Consider the following 17,370-nt stretch of genomic DNA (forward strand, 5'->3'; position numbering starts at 1 on the left):
GGTAACCAGTACATCTGTTTTGAGAATGGAGCAATGGTGACTTTTGCTAGACAGGTTAAGCATTGAGGCTAAATTAGCCTTCTGGCTAATTCTTGTACACCCAAGGGAACATTTTAGGATCAAATGAGATTAACTGCATTGTTCATTGGCACTGTTCCTCCCCCCCTCAAAACAGCCACTATTACCCCCACCTTGAAAAAACCTTCTCTTGACCCATCACAGCTATCCAGCTACCGACCCATCTCAAATCTCCCTTTCCTATCCAAGGTCCTTGAGAGAGCCGTTGCCTCCCAGCTTCGCTCTTTCCTCTCCTCTCACCCCCTCCATGAACCCCTCCAATCGGGTTTCTGTGCTGCCCACAGCACAGAAACTGCTCTGGTCAAGATCACAAACGACATCCTATGCCTCCTTGTCTTCCTCGACCTCTCCGCCGCCTTTGACACCGTTGGCCACTCAATCCTCCTCCACCGCCTCTCCTCCCACCTCAACCTTCAAGGTTCTGTCCTTGACTGGTTCAGGTCCTACCTTTCACACCGCTTCCACTTCATCGCAGCAAACAGTTTCTCCTCCAGCCCCGCACTGTCTCTTGCGGTGTTGCTCAGGGTTCTGTCCTCGGTCCCTTCCTCCTCTCCCTCTACATTCTCCCCCTTGGTGACGTCATCCACAGAAATGGGGTAAATTTCCACATGTATGAGGATGACACCCAACTCTACCTCTCTGCCTCCACCCTGAACTCCAGGACTACTGAGGTCCTGACCGACTGCCTGTCCGACAACAAGTCCTGGACGAGGGTCACCTTTTTCCAACTCAACGTCAGCAAGACCGAGGCCCACCTGATTGGCTCGCGCCAGCGCCTCCGCACATCAGGCGCCGGCAGCATCAGCCTCCACGGCTGCACACTCAACCTCACTAAGCCGGTCAGGAACCTGGGTGTCTTGTTTGACCCTGAACTGTCCTCTCTCCCCCACATCCGCGTCATGACCGGCACTGCCTACCACCACCTCCGCAACATTGCCAGACTCCGCCACTGCCTCACCCCTCAGGCTGCCGAAACCCTCACCCACACATTCATCACCCAAGGCTCGATTACGGGAACTCTCCTCATCGGCCTTCCCAACTCTTCCGTTCACAACCTGCAGATCATCCAAAACTCTGCAGCTCGTGTACTCTCACACCCCAGGCTCCGCGACCCCATCACTCCCACCCTCGCCTGACTCCACTGACTCCCCATCCCCCAGAGGATCGAGTTCAAGATCCTCGTCCTTGGGAAATTTTTTCTTAGAACCATTCTAACAGGAGTGGACATTGAAGCACTCCTTAAACAGGAATGGAGGACAACTGGAAATGTTTCCTGAAAAATATCTGAAATGGGCCTGGTGAGCCTTTTGTTTTTTTAACATTAGTTCTGTTTCAGGGCAATATCAGCATTCATCTGGTAATACTTTAGTTAAAACTGGATCAGTTCTGAAGGTTAAAAATATTTTAGCCAAGATAGATACTATACATCAAAACTGCATTTAGAAATATGAAGTACTCCCAACCCCTTCATTAGCATATATCGAATCTGAAAATAAATTGTTCAATTTGTTATTACTTAGTGGGTTATGTTGAAGCCAAATAATTCATTAAATCAATGTCTGCAACTATTGTGTAATTAGCACAGTGTTTCTATAGACATGTTAGCATCTTAGCTCGATAGGAGTTTGATGTCAATGATTTGGGGTTCTGCAAAACTACCTACTGCACATCTTAATATCTAGCTGAAAGTTTAAAAAAAACTAATATGCAAGGAAGTTTAAGTGGGTTGAGGATTGATTGGCACAATTTTCAATAAAATAACATGACTTTGACTGAAAATGAGCAATGCCCAGCATTTAATTTTGTCTACAAGGCCTGATGAACTTTCAGTCTGTTTAAAGGATTGATTGAGTGAATGTCCAAATATGAACAACAGGAACTTGATAGAGCGCGACTTGCACAGGTCTGCTTTGTAGATTGCTTCTAATCTGCTATTCAAAGGTGAGCTACAAATAACTTGTGTTTGTAGCCTGGAATTGGTTACCACCAAAGTTTATTGCAGCCAGGGCTGTGTGATTTGAACTAGCAATATGAGCTTTTTTTTAAAAAAAACTATTAGTGTATATATAATCTTCTGAACAGTACAGCTGCTCAATCATCAGTCGTGATAAGTAACTGTTTGGTTTATAATGTAAACGCATGGCAGTACCAGTTAATTAACTATGTAATAGAAATGCTGTAACAGGATACAATATATATCCTTTGCACTGATATTGCATCAGTAGTGTTTCCCTCTATATAGTTCTGAATGGCCTATAATCAGCAATAATTGTTGTCTTTTATCGATTTCTACTTTGAGAGTGAGTCCCAGACTACGGCACTACCTCACCCCTCACACGGCTGAAACCCTGGTTCACGCCTTTGTCACCTCAAGGCTGGACTATGGGAACTCTCTCCTCGTCGGCCTTCCCGGCCCCTCCCTCCACACTGCAGGTCATTCAGAACTCTGCAGCTCGTGTCCTGTCCCACACCAGACTTCGGGACCACATCACTCCCACCCTCGCTCGCCTCCACTGGCTCCCCATCCCCCAGAGGATCGAATTCAAGATCCTCATCCTTACCTACAAGGCCTTTCACGGCCTCGCTCCCTCCTACCTCTCTGACCTACTATCCCCCTACCTTCCTGCCCGTACCCTCCGTTCCTCTGGCTCCGGTCTGCTCTACATCCCCCGCCCCAACCGCCCTACCATCGGTGGTCGGGCCTTCAGCCTCTCAGCCCCGAGGCTCTGGAACTCTATTCCCCAGTGCCTTCGCCGCCTCCTCCCTTTCCTCCTTCAAGGCCGGTCTCAAGACCTTTCTCTTTGACCGTGCCTTCAGCTCCCCTCTCAACTCTCTACCCCCTCCTCGCCCCCTCCCTTCCCTCCCCTCACCCTGACCATTTCCCCCCTCCTCGCCCCCTCCCTTCCCTCCCCCCTCCTCGTTCCCTCCCTTCCCTCCCCTCACCCTGACCATTTCCCCCCTCCTCGCTCCCTCCCTTCCTCCCCCTCCTCGCTCCCTTCCTTCCCTCCCCTCACCCTGACCATTTCCCCCCTGCTCGGGTCATGACCCAACAGTGCAGCGCCTTGGGACGTCCTCCTGACGTGAAAGGCGCTTTATAAATGGAATCTTGTTGTTGTTGTTTACAATTCCAATAAATGGTCTTTTGATATAGTCCTTTTGTTGACTGTAATTAAAGGAATGTTGATTAGTTGCTTTTTGGTGAAGTTGGTGCAGAATTTATGCCATTTGCTGTTCATGTAAGGAAGCTGAGTGATCTATTTTTGCTGTTTCTGTTTCCGCTTCTAAAAATGTACAAAAATATAATTCTTCTTTAAATCTACTACAAAAGCAGTTGGTTAGACAAAATTTGAATTTAGAAGGGGTTCCCTTTCATTTGAAGTTCAAATAGAATGAAGACCATTTATTCCTATAAGGGTACAAATACTGTTCTGGAGTTGTCCACATACTTGTCTATTGGATATCCCTTCTCCTTAAATGATGGAGTGGCGTAAGGGAGAAGCAGAGTTTTTTTTTAAAAAAATGTGTTTTAAAAGAACTCCTGTTAAAAGATTTCCTTTTTTTATTTCAGTGCGAGGATGTCGCCCTGGAAAAATTGTACAGATGACTGAGGCTGAAGTTCGAGGCCTGTGTATAAAATCACGAGAGATCTTTCTCAGCCAACCTATCCTCTTGGAATTGGAGGCACCATTAAAGATCTGCGGTAAGGCGGTGTTTGTTGTTTCATCCTGCTTCATTCAATAGCTTATACTTAGTTCACCAGTTCTGTATTGCTGAACACTTGCAATTTTGTTTTTGCAGAGTTTGGCTGCAAACTGATTGGTCTCTCTCTCTCTTCCCCAGCTTCTCTCTCTTCCGCGCCCCCCACCCCTCAAATATATACAGAGACTTTGTATATGTGGAAGCTGCTCAATTTATCACAAGAATAATTGTGTGTTGTTGGAGGCAGAGACCTTGAAACTACGGGTTGGTGCAATTATCAATCAAAGATATTTGGCCAACAGAAAAAAAATTGATTGCTCCTTGGAACAAACTGACTATTTAATGAAGTCTTTCTGAAGCAAGATTTGCTTGGCCAGTTTTAATCCAGTTCAAAGTGATTTGAAAAAAACAAAATTATGACTGCTCCGATTTGAAGTTGAAAATGCTGAAAATTCAGAAGTTGGCGTCTGAAAGAAAAAGATTCATATTTCAGGTTGACCTTCAGCAGAGGTTCTTGTAGTGGATGAAGGAGGGCAAATTGATCCCTCAAGAGAAAGAAATTAGGAAGAAGTCTTCTAAATTTAGCAGCTGATGTGACATGAATGGATTTAAAAATGCTGGGAGAGGGGGTTACATAAAATAAAATGATCATAGGTAAAATTCATTGTTTGCGCTTGAAGAGTGTTTCTGGAAAATAAAGGGGTTACGCTGGTAACATAATAATAATTCTTGCATTTGATGTAGTGCTTTAACACGCCTTCTAGACGTCTCAAAGAGCTTCACAGAATATATTATAAAGTAAATTGACTATATTGTGGGCGAAACACGGCAGCCAATTGCACACAACAGTGTCCCACAAACGGTCGTGGATTGCGTGACCAAATTATTTTTATTTATTTTGAAGGAATTTACCCTTGGAAAAGTGATCCACCAATCAACTAACAACCATATTCCTACTTACTGCTAGACAAATCGAAGCGTGTGGAGTAAGGAAACTTGCCCAACATTTCACCCTACCAGGAATCAAACCCAAATTCTCTTGCTTAGATTTGATATCTAAGATGGTCTTAGATATCAAATTTGGCAAGATCCCATGTGGCACAGTAGGGTGTGATTTTAAAAAAAAGTCTGTGCATGTGGGGAGGATAAATTTTAAGATCTGTTGCTAGACCTTGTTCCTACAAATGTTGCTTAGTCCTTTTGTCCGTCCTCTGTATTCCACCCTTCCTAATTTATTTTTTGGAGCTTAGCAAGGCATTTATTAATACATAGTTTGATATTGAAAGCATGGAGTATCTGTTTTATTGCCATGCCTCAAAGAACATTTGCTTGAGGGTAGGCTAATGTCAGTAGAGTACATAACTCAGCGTGAATCCTAATCTAAAGTTGCTCAAGTTCTATTTATAATCTACAGCAGTAACTTTATTGACACTTCTTAAGAGTAGCTATGAAATCGTTTCCTAGGTTGTGCACTGAGGTTAAATAACCAGCTTTCAAGCTTGAAAATCCTCAATGGAATCCCCCCCCCCCCCCCCCCTTCCCTTGGCTCCTTCCTCAGCTCCCCCCACAGCCACCTGGGGCTCCTAGTTGGCTCTATGAAGCACTTTGAGATGCCTTCGAGAGGTGGAAGGAGCTATATAAAATGGTGAATCTGATGGGGATGAGCAGGGGTGCTCATTCTGTATAAGAATAATCCTTGGTTTTGATATAGCACCTTAGCACATCTTCAAGACGTCTCAAAGTGCTTCACCGAATATTCTGTAAAGTGAACTGACTGTATATTTTGTAGGTGAAACGTGACAGCCAATTGTGCACAGCAGCGTCCCATAAACTGTCGTGGGTTGAATGACCACATTATTATTTATTTTAATGAACTTGAATGTTTTTTGCTTGAGTATCTGCTGCTTCCTTCTGTTCCTCACTGTGAGAGCTCACAATAGCTCCTGCTGCCTCTTAGTACAGTATAACATAATAGTTTTATAATCTGGTAATAGTGATTAGGAGAGCAGACCAGTCTGTAATCTAAGCATTTGAACACCTTCACTTCGAGGACTTCTGAAAGTACTTTACAAATTTTTTTATACTGTAGAATAATACTATTGACCGCGTATTTTCTAGATTCTCAAAAAAATCGCAGCCACTCCAGTAACTTTTGCATGGAGGAACTAGAGGGGCTCCATTGCATTTAATAGCAGCATGTGGTATGAAACTGGAGCTCCCAATTCTCTTTTCCTCCCTCCCCCACCTCTATTTTTACTTGAGACTTTCTAATTTTGTTCTTCTGCTCTAGTTTTATGGTCCGAGTCCAAATAACATGACCTCCTGACCCTAGTCCAAATAAAGTGGCCTCCTTTAAATTTACCTGTGTATCTCTCCAAAGAAAACCAGTTGAGCTCTTTGCACGTCTGTTTGTAATTAATGGTGAGTCTGATATCCTTATCGCTGTTAGGTTGTTGAAAATTGATATTGCTAATATACTTTTCTCGGTGGAAATAGGGTCTCAAAGAAAAAAATCTAATTACTTAAATTGTGTGTTTGCCTATTTGATTAAGCTTGTTGATAATAACATGGACTAGATATTTTTCAGTGAATGAATGGTTGGTGGTAGTACACAGATATTGTATACAGCTTTCTTTTTGTTCCACCTTAATTGTAGTAACATCCATCTGCAAATTCTGTTTTAATCACCAAACCACAAAGATAGCACGATCAGCAAATTTAACAATCCTCCGAGGAGCTTGTAAAGTCTAAGCCAGGTGACACTCCAATGCTATACTGACCATTTTCTCCGCACAAAATAAATATCTTACAAATATGTATCTCACCTTATACTTCAAAACAGACTGTTAGAGGCCTTGGGCCGTCCTCACCACCTTAATAATAATAATCCTTGCATTTGATATAGTGCTTTTCACGTCTTCTAGACGTCCCAAAGCGCTTCACAGAATATGCTGTAAAGTGAATTGACTGTATATTTGTGGGCGAAACGCGGCAGCCAATTGCGCACAGCAGTGTCCCACAAACAGTTGTGGATTGAAGTGACCAATTTTTGTTGGGCGTGTGAAGTAAGGCAATTTGCCCAAGGTGTGATAGGGGTATGGAGTTTTGTGTTGGTGAGTAGTTGGGAAGCGGAGTTTTGAATGAATTAAATTCATTGAATACTACTATGGGTTGTCAAAATTATTTTTAGTGGAGGGAAAGCAAAGCCTCTGACCGGGGAGTTCATTACTATTCTACCAGTTCTGTTCAGAGCAAGTATTATTTTGGGCAGTTTTGTTAACTTTGTTCTTTTGTCAAATATGCTTACCAGACCTGTTTACGCAGGAAGTTGAAAATACAGGAATGTGTCAAGTCAACTTTGTTTTAACTCATTTTTCCTGTTCTGAAGTCAGGCAATTTTATCCTATAGGAAGAGGTTGAATGCTGCTACAAACATTTACAGAATTTGTGCAACAAAAGCATTTTCAAAAGGTGACCTTTCCTACCACATTACATTCATGAAGCAACCCATTCCTCCAGCCAAATTAGTCAACCAGATTGCACAGCAAGATTTCACGAAGTAATTTTAATAAATCATTTTCTCATAGACACATGTCCCTAAAGACAGCACTTCAGCCTGACGTCTGCGTAAATAATGCACGAATGCTGGCAGAGTGAATAGGAGCTTCAAATCAGTATGGGAGCTCGAGAATGTATGCGTATTTCTGCCAAGGCTTAGTGGGAACCTTTGCAGAAAAGGTTCATGATTGATTGACTACACGATTATATACTAGGTTTACTTTTTAGTGCGGATGTCCATCACTCATAATTTTAAAATCTAGATTATAATCTGTTATAGACAAAATGGTTTGGGTATTGAGACCCATTGGATCTAACCGTTGTTGGTACATTTGCATTTGTATGTGAGCAATTGATTAAAAGATTATTTTTTAAATTTGAATTTGTAGCCATCCCTGCAAAGCATGGCAGCAAAGCAAACAACAAAGAACTGCTACCATATTAAGACATGACCATCCAGTCAATGAAATTGTACTAATGTGGGTATGCGCATAACCAGGTGGAGAAACGAGAAAGGGGTTAACTGCCAGACTGAAAACAAGCTCATTAGTGATCTGGATGTGTAGTTAAAATTTAATCTGGATTGAGAAATTAAATCCAGTACAACAGTTTCAGATGTGTTAAGAGGATTCAGGGTTGCAAAGGGCAATTTTAGGAGAAACACCAAGGGAGCATTTCTTTACCCAGAGTGTCATTGTCCAGCCTGGTTCAATCAGTAGCACTGTCTCCTCTGAATCAGCAGATTGTGGACTGAAGTCCCCCTTTGAATTAATAACCAAGGTTTGTGCTCCAATGCATACAACAACAACTTGCATTTATTAGCGCCCTTCACACGGAGTAGCATCCCGGAGCGTTTACTGGGGAAGCATTGCATTGTCTTTCAGGTGAGACTTTAAACTGAGATTGTCTGCCTGTTCAGGTGGAGGTTTAAAAATCCCATGACACAATTTGGAAAAAAAGGAGTTTCTCTTTGTGTCCTTGTCAACAATCTTCCTGGTGGGGGGTGGAAAGGTCATTTACCTCTTGGCTGTTTATCAGATATTGCTGTGTGAATATTGGCTGCTGTATTCACCTATGTAAATAGCCACCATAATTTTGCAAAAGATTCTGTGACCAAATGCTGAGTATATAAGATGAGTTTCAAATCAGTTACAAGAACCTTCCTTTGCCTCTACATATTGCTTGTTTACATCCCTGCCTCACCACCAATGTATAGTTTGTGCAGCAGCAACCTCTAGGAATAAATAACTTTCTTTTTCTTTTCTAACCACCTTTGTTCAAGCCTACATATAGTTCAGCTAATTCAGATCGCAATGATCCATGCCCTGCTTTCCATTCCCGTCCTTGTTGAGTTCTGCTGGCTTCGTTTATTGTTTTCAAGTCTCTTCATAGTCTTGTGCAATCTTCTGGGCTTAGCCTACATTACCGTCTCAACTCAGGTTCACTGCTCAAGTCCATTTTTCCCCCAAACAGTTAACAATCACACCTGTGACAAAAATCACTTTGTCTTGCTACGTCTCTGACCAATTGTTTCAACCATACTTTCAGTCACCTCTAAGTTCCTCCCTCTTCTTGCTAATTGTCTACCGCTCCCATTGTTAATCACTTTAAGACTCTTATGTAAATGGCACTTTATAAATGCTGGAGGTTATATAACTGCTTCAAAAGTTTGAAATGAGGTTTGTTAATTCATTAGTGAATGGAAATTGCAGCAAGGTCCACTAAGTTGATACCGTAAGTGCCAATTATGGGAATTTTGTGGACGTGACTGTTGTGCATGACTCAACCTTCAGGAATCTACAGGAGTGAAGGTGACATTAGAGCAAATATTTTCTCGTAATTAAAGGGTGTTAAAGCAAACCACATGGAATAATTTTGCATTGTTTTGAATTTAAAGTGTAGTTTGCGATAGAGATTCAATCCAGAAACAACTTTTAGAAAAAGGAATTTTGAGGGGTTGAGGGGGGAAACCTAAGAGGTTAGACTGATTCAGAATGTCATGAGTATAGAGGACCAATTTAACTCTAAATATCACTGAGAATGCAAATAAGTATCGAGGAAGAAGTGCAGTATAGATACTGAAAACCTGCACGTAGTGAAAGGCAAAAAAAGCTTTTTTGGACTCTCCAATAAAGATTATATGTACGACCAGTGTGGTACTCAGCCAAAAAGGTGCAAGGCTAAATGCCCAGTTAGTGCTGTTATCTGATTTCAGCCAAGAAGGCTGATTAGGGTTTGTACAATTGGCCTAAGCGACTATGGGAGGAGATTTAGAAATCAGCTTTTAGTTCCTGTTTATTTTCTTACCTTTTCTCTCCTCCATTCCTCTGAAGTTCTAAAGTGCAATAGACATTGCTTTCAGCTGATTTGGGGATGGTGGAGAAAATGCACCACGATATTTAATGAGAGAGAGATTGGTATTTAGAAATTGCATTAAAACTTGGACATAACGTTCAGTTCTGAGAATCACCATAAAGGTTATAACAGTAAATTACTAGGAAACTATGTGAAAATTGTATCCAATAGTTTACCTCCTCTATTGTCCTTTTTTCCCCACCGCCAACAATTTGTTCTGTCTTGGATAAATTCTCTTTCACAACATGGCAGGTGGATGATAAGTCCCTTGCAAGCACTTAGTCTGGTTTACTGTTATACAGATGAATTACAAAACACTTCTCCTGAGCCTATTTGATCAAGCAACTAAGTGACGCATTAAAGCCATAATATATAATTCGGTGCTAAAAATATCTTAGCCTGTGGATTCAAGATTGGCCTTTTCCCATATTTGGTTCTTTGAAGAACAAATGAACCGCCAGCTGCTTTTTTAAAAGACCAGTTTAAGAACTTGTGTTTATATTATTTTCCACATGAAAGAAATTTGCAGCGTTGGTGGACTCAAATAGATGAGTACGATACAGTATTTCAAGATGTTGACCAAAGGCATGACTGAAGTCATATATTAGGCAGGGAAAAAATAGGAAGACAAATTATTTGGGAAACTGGTTCCAGAGAATAGCAACAAGGTGAAGGTTCAAGGAGCAAGTAATTTACCCGAGTTGGAAGAATGGTATCTATCGGCTAGAATATAGGTATGGGTAAGTTGGGTTTGGTGAGACAAGACCATAGAGACATTTGAAGGTCAGAGGAAGGATTTTAAATTTGACTCTCTGAGGTTGCTGGAAGACGAAATTTAGCAAGAATGGCATATGGATGTGCAGAAGCTTATAAGCGGGAGCAACTCTTGCTGCAATCTTGAACCAGAGGAATAATTATCTGTTTGATCTGTTTGTGCCCAATATAGTCCATATGTCGGGCGATTGAGACGTCAAAATAATTTAATTTTACTCTGAAAAATGCTGTTTTTAATTTATTGCATGGATTATCCTGTTGCTTCATAAGTTCCATTTTCAAAATGTTCCATTCCAATATACAAGTGACATGAAGCACAAAGAGGAAACAGAATGTGTCGTGAGAAGCAAATCGAGCAATGTAGGAGGCTGATTAGGAGGAATTGAAGTTTGTGTGGAGTATAAACACTGGCATGGACTAGTTGGGCTGAATGACCTTTTCCATACTACAATGTTTTGGATGATTAGATGATATGAAAATCTCTTGTAAGGCAGAATCTGACATGACATGAATGTGACATGGTTTGTACTGTAAAGTGTTTTTTNATTCTGTTCTTTCAGGTGATATTCATGGACAATACACAGACCTTCTGAGGTTGTTTGAGTATGGAGGCTTTCCACCTGAAGCAAACTACCTGTTTTTGGGAGATTATGTAGATCGAGGCAAGCAGTCATTGGAAACTATTTGCCTTCTTCTAGCATATAAGATCAAATACCCAGAAAACTTCTTCCTTTTGAGAGGGAACCATGAGTGTGCAAGCATAAATCGCATCTACGGCTTCTATGATGAGTGTGAGTATCCAGTAATTGTTTTTCCTGTTTAATTTGTTGGGCAATGTTATTCAGTTTGTCATTGGAAATTTGCAACATGATTTTAATGGGAAAGAAGCTATTTTAAAATTTATATCCACGGCTTGGTGCCATCTTTGGCTTTGAAGTCCAAATTCCACCTTAAGATTTTTTTAAGAGGGACAGAATTACTAGATTTCTGCGGGTTTTTTAAATCAAATAATTGAGTTTATTGGTTTTCTTATTTGTGACCCCAACTACCTAATAATTGACATAATCTAGACTTGATTTATTTTAGATTACAAATCACTCACAGGTTTGGTAGTGTTGTGCGGACGGTGTTCAGTAATTTTTATCAACTCGTGTTCAGTTGTTTGTGCAGATATTCAAATCCTTTAGGTGTAACTGTTTTAGTGATGAACACATCACTGGGTGCTATTTTTAAACAGTGATTACAAATATTAAAAAAGGCAAAATGATACATATATGTAGGCTTGTATCTGTGATCCTTCAGGTTGTTGGTTCTTAATCTCAGACAAGTCACATTCGTGTGTGAAAATGTTCAATGGTATCCACGAATTTCTGTGGGTAGAATCAGAAGTTGCAACAGGCAAGGTTGTTAGTCAGTTAATTTTGGAGCAGTATCACCTGGGAGCATGTTACCTCTGTGTGGCATCGTTTGAAAAAAGTTTTCAATTCTCAATCCTCTTGTCGTGTGTTTAGGCAAAAGACGTTTTAATATCAAACTCTGGAAGACATTCACGGACTGTTTCAACTGTCTGCCGATTGCAGCCATTGTGGATGAAAAAATCTTCTGTTGCCATGGAGGTGAGATTCTGTAATGCTGTACCAGAAGTTTTTCTAAATGTGTGAATTTAATTTTTTTAACTTTACTGTGAATACCTAAGATCATTTGAGTCTACTGTTTTGGATGTCTGCTTTAGCTTAAAAAAATGCTTGTGGGGATTAATGAAGGTTCTTAATATTTTCCATTGGGAACTGAACATTCCAGTTGGTTGATTTGTATGGGATAATAGTTGTGACTGGCAAAACAAAATTTTCTTGTTAATGGAAATAAATATTGGAGACAAAGCTGTAAAATGAAATCTATTAGACATTTCCAAGTTATTTGCAGATCAGTTAATTTACATGAAATTAACTCATGATAGATGTATTTTTGCCCAAATTGTAAATTATAAAATTCAAAGTCTGATTGGTGGATGCTGCTGCATAAATTGGAATTGAAGATATTTGGCTCTGGAGGTTGTTTTAAAAAATATTCCAGCCAACTATTAAAATAAGCAATATTATTAAGAATTTTCTGGAGGGTAACTGCATGGCATGTCCAGTCAGAAATGTGGAATTAAATTTACTGAAATAAAGTGGTAGCCCAACTAGAACACAGAGGCCAGTCTTGACTTATTGCTCCACAGCATGCAGTTATTTTGTGATCACCGTGAAAAGGTGCTGCATGTGAAGAACATGAAACCTGCACTGTAGCAGGAATCATAGTTCTGCAGTGGCAAATCAACATTGGTCTGGTTTGCTTTTCTTCCCCTTAGACCTATTGTATTCCCTCCCCTTGCTGGAGGTGAATGACAAAAAATTGAATTTCTATGGTAAGATGAGGCAAAAAGGTTCAATAATAATAATGCTTACATTTGATATAGCACCTTATCACGTCTTTGAGACATCTCAAAGTACTTCACAGAATATATTGTAAAATGAATTGACTAGGTTTTGTGGGCAAAACACAATAACTTTGTAATAGATGGTAATGTGGTTTTAGTAGTAAATAATGGTCGTAGATAATAACACTCGTGATTCTTGGAAAAGATGAATACGGGATTAGGAAATGGACAGAAGGTCAATTGGAATGATTTTAGTTTCAGATGATCAATAACCAAGGTTGGCAAAGTATGGTGAGCAGAGTAAATAACAAATATATATGCCATTTGAGTTTCTTTTCATCCAGCATACACCCCTGTAATTTCTAGAAACGTGTAGTCCTGTAGCTCAGTGGTTAAAGCACTTGCCTTGCAAGTAAGACACCTGGGTTCAATTCCAGGCAGAGGGCGAAACCTTGGGCAAGTTTCCTTACTCCACACAGAGCCTAATAATAATTCCTCCAAAACAAAACAATAATAAATTTGTCATTTTCAGTCCACGACAGTTTGTGGGATACTGCTGTGTGCAATTGGCTGCCGCGTTTCACCCACAAATATACAGTCAATATACAGTCAAGTTATATACACATCCTATACAAAATAAAGGGTATCATACTGAGTTATGAAAGACCTGTCTGATGGCAGGGAATTTATGAACTTTATTAATAGCAGATGTTCTACGGTTTTTCTTAATTGACTTGTGATGAGATGCGTTTTTTTTCAGAAAATTTAAAACTGGGTGACAGGGTTACAATTTTCAAAAAGATTGTTGTGTTAACCGGTGTAGCACTGCAAACCTGTTTGTCAGTCAATTAAATAAAAGTTTGACTTGACTCTATTTCTTTCCCCCTCCCCTTGATTGTGCCACATTTCACAGGGCTCTCGCCAGATTTACAATCAATGGAACAGATCCGCAGAATTATGAGACCGACCGATGTCCCTGACACAGGTAAGGCTCGTCAGAAAAAAAAGCTTTTTAGAAATGTATTTGAGTAACCTTTCCCTCTCCTTACCCCCTTTTCCACCAGTTTTAGAAGATCACAAAAATATTGAAATAGTATTACCTGATTTAAGCAGGAAAATGTCAAGTCCTTTAACACTGCTGACTTTGCGACTCTGTTACATGTTGCCAATTAGTAAATAGAGAATTTTGTTAATTGCAATTTTTAAACTTAAATTACATGATGTTTCTAGAAAATTACTCATCTGGATTAACTCTTCCATTTATAATAGATTTGCACAATTTCATGTACATCCAGTTTGAAAGAACACGGTACAATCATCTTTGCAAATAACATGCCAGCAAAAGTATTTTAGTATGTTGGAAACTTTTGGATTTTGCCATTTAGGGTGATCCAAAGGTTAAACTGTTGTGTGTAGGAATATATCCAAGGAGTGAGATCATCAAGAAACGTGAGCCTCGGGTTTTTCGTACAATCTAATTTGCACTATGGAAACGCGTGCAGCTACACACTAAACACTAATAATTTTAATGTAACATTGTACAGTGGCAGTAGAGTACAAAGGACTGGACACTGTTTCATCTCCTGCAGTTAACAGAATTTTACAGCTCAGTATGCGTCAGTGACTGATGTAGAAAATGGATCCAAGTCTTCACTGAATAATATTTTAAGTTTGAAGTTATCGCATTTAACATCAAAGTAACATCTGATCATTCTGAGCCAAGAGCAATTCAAAAGCACATTAGGCCCTTTGCAGGAGTTCAAAAGAAATTATACCAGATTGTCTCTTAATTTTAATTACCTTTGGCAAATCTGCCAAACCATATGGAGAACTTGGCACCATGCACTCAAGTTTCCCCTTGAAGAAGCATGACCTCTGTGTTTTTACACTTTTAGTTATTGGTGTTTTGACGCACTTCTGATTTTTGTTTTGAAGGGAACTGTATAAGCAGTGCTAGTAAATGCTGTTATGGGTATAAACCTTATGACTTGTCTTATGACGTTCCTTCCTAGGAATTTTTCAGTATTGGGGAGCTGCTAACCAGTATTCCCTTAAATGATGAAAGAGTGAAAATTCTAAGGGCATGTAACTCAATGCTGCTGTTCTGTCTGAGCTACATGGAAGTATTCACTCCAGTCTGGGAGAACTAGCAGCTTGATTACATAATGGTTCCTGATGATTAAATGAACTGCCTCAGTTCACTCAACGAAATTATATTTTTTTCTGAATCACCATTACTTTCACAACTCGATTGTACATTCTGCATTGTGCATTCAAGGAAATGCAACAAGCTAAGGCTTCAGAAATTATGTATGTAAGTCCTACCCCAGAAATTGTGCTTGATCCATCACAAATTAAATGTAATAAAGAAAAGCCCTTATTAGTCATAATAATAAAAATTCTTGCATTTGATATAGCGCTTTTCATGTCGGGAGGACGTCCCAAAGCACTTCACAGCACACACTGTAAAGTGAATTGACCGTATATTTGTGGGCGAACGCGGCAGCCAATCGCGCACAGCAATGTCCCACAAACAGTCGTAGATTGAAAGTGACCAATTTATTATTGGTTTTGGTTTTTTGAAGGATTATTAGGCTCTGTGTGGAGTAAGGAAACTTGCCCAAGGTTTCGCCCTCTGCCTGGAATTGAACTCAGGTCTCTCGCTTGCAAAGCGAGTGCTCTAACCACTGAGCTACGGGACTCCACAAATGACTCCATAAATAGTTCTGTGGAATGCAATAGTTCTACCCCTTTGTTAACTGTATAATAAAGAATTATCTCCTGCACCGAATACCCTTTGGGGAAAGAGACCGGAATATTGTGGGGGGTGGGGTAGAAAAGCTAGAGGGGAGTGTGACTAAACAAATAACTGTTTTAGAGTACTAGCACTCTGGGGCTAAATGACCTCCATCATTGCTGGTAATGTACTACAGTATTCTATTTCCAGAGTAATGAATGTCCTACTTATGAAAATCATTTTCAGAGAAACGTGTTAAAATAACAATGGGCTGAACCTTTTCAGCTGAATCTTTAAATTGTTTTGAAATTGAGTTGAAATAAATTATTGCAACAATCACTACTCCTTTTTGCATCATGACTAAGGCTGTAAGAAAATGGCAGGCTGGGATTTGATTCCGAAAACCACAACTTTTAACACACGCGCAACTTGTTATAGTTGTCCCAATGTTTAATGACTGGTAGGATAATAGTCCTTGCATTTGATATAGTGACTTATCACGTCTTTGATGCGTCTCAAAGTGCTTCACAGAATATACCATAAAGTGAATTGACTATATTTTGTGGGTGAAACACAGCAACGAACAGGATTGAGTGACCATATTTTTTAAAGGAATTATTATCCCCAGAAAAGTGATCCACCAATCAACTAACAACCGAGTTCCTATTTACTGCTAATTAAACAGGCATGTGGAGTAATGAAAGTTGCCCAATGTTCTGCCCTGCCCGGGATTGAACCCAGGTCTCTTGCTTGTGAGGCGAATGGTCGAACCACTGAGCTACAGGACTCCAATGGTCCAGTTGAATGTGTGTGATGTGTTGATGGACTGACGAAAGGTCCAATGGAAGCGCAGGGTGGGTTGGACGGGTGGATGGTTCAATGGGAGTGCATACTGTACTCACTGGAATCGTTAACTTGAACGAACAGCACCAAAACTACAATGTTAATAAACTGGCTGCAATCTTTGAACCAAAAATCATGACTTCCAGCCTTAATCATGACTATATTTCTGAATTTCCATCTAGGGTTGCTTTGTGACTTGCTGTGGTCAGATCCTGACAAGGATGTTCAAGGTTGGGGTGAGAATGACCGTGGAGTTTCTTTTACCTTTGGGGCTGATGTAGTCAGCAAATTTCTGAACCGGCACGATTTGGATCTAATCTGTCGCGCACATCAGGTAAGAAAAAAAACTGTGAAGGAGACTTTATCTTAAATTAACCGTGATTTATTCTGAAATGCCATTGAAAGATTTATTTTCTTGAGTTGAAACTATGTAATGTTGCAACTCAAGAAATTCCATTTTTTTTCTCTGAATTATCTTCCAGAGATTCATAGCCTTGGCTAACTTGCTTGGTTAGCTGTCTGTGTTCCCTACTTTGTGTAGCGATGGGAGCCATCCAACTCCAGAAGAAATGCTTATTGAAACAAATTAAACATGGCCATCGTTTCCTGTACTTAGCTGCATCAAAGAAGGGAATGTACCAGTCTTCCACAAATTATCTAAGTAAAATATTTGCTGATTGCAGAGCAATATTCTGTCTCTGTTAAAGTCAAACTTGGCCTAATTTTGGTTGCTTGTAAAATGTATTATGAATTAAGCAAGGCTAGGTAATGCTAGTTCAATACACTTCTTTGAGTTAGCTTCCTAAAATAGGATAATTATAGGATTTAATAGATGTGAGTGACTCAGGGGTTACACTTCATCTGATTTCCCTCCTCCTTCAAACTAGGCTTCTCAAGATTGTATTGA

At 40.1% G+C, this 17,370-nt stretch overlaps 1 protein-coding gene across 1 annotated transcript in view; it reads left to right on the forward strand.

The window, feature by feature from the left end:
• The window catches only part of ppp1cb (protein phosphatase 1, catalytic subunit, beta isozyme), a 40,557-nt gene that overhangs the window by 20,315 nt on the left and 2,872 nt on the right, over positions 1-17,370 (forward strand). The window contains 5 exon segments of the mRNA NM_001292508.1: positions 3,647-3,778; positions 11,025-11,255; positions 11,976-12,080; positions 13,797-13,868; positions 16,646-16,797. Coding sequence (NP_001279437.1) covers positions 3,647-3,778; positions 11,025-11,255; positions 11,976-12,080; positions 13,797-13,868; positions 16,646-16,797 — 692 coding nt within the window.

The sequence above is a fragment of the Callorhinchus milii genome, unplaced genomic scaffold, assembly GCF_018977255.1.
Source record: "Callorhinchus milii isolate IMCB2004 unplaced genomic scaffold, IMCB_Cmil_1.0 Scaffold3, whole genome shotgun sequence".
Taxonomy (NCBI): Eukaryota; Metazoa; Chordata; class Chondrichthyes; order Chimaeriformes; family Callorhinchidae; genus Callorhinchus; species Callorhinchus milii.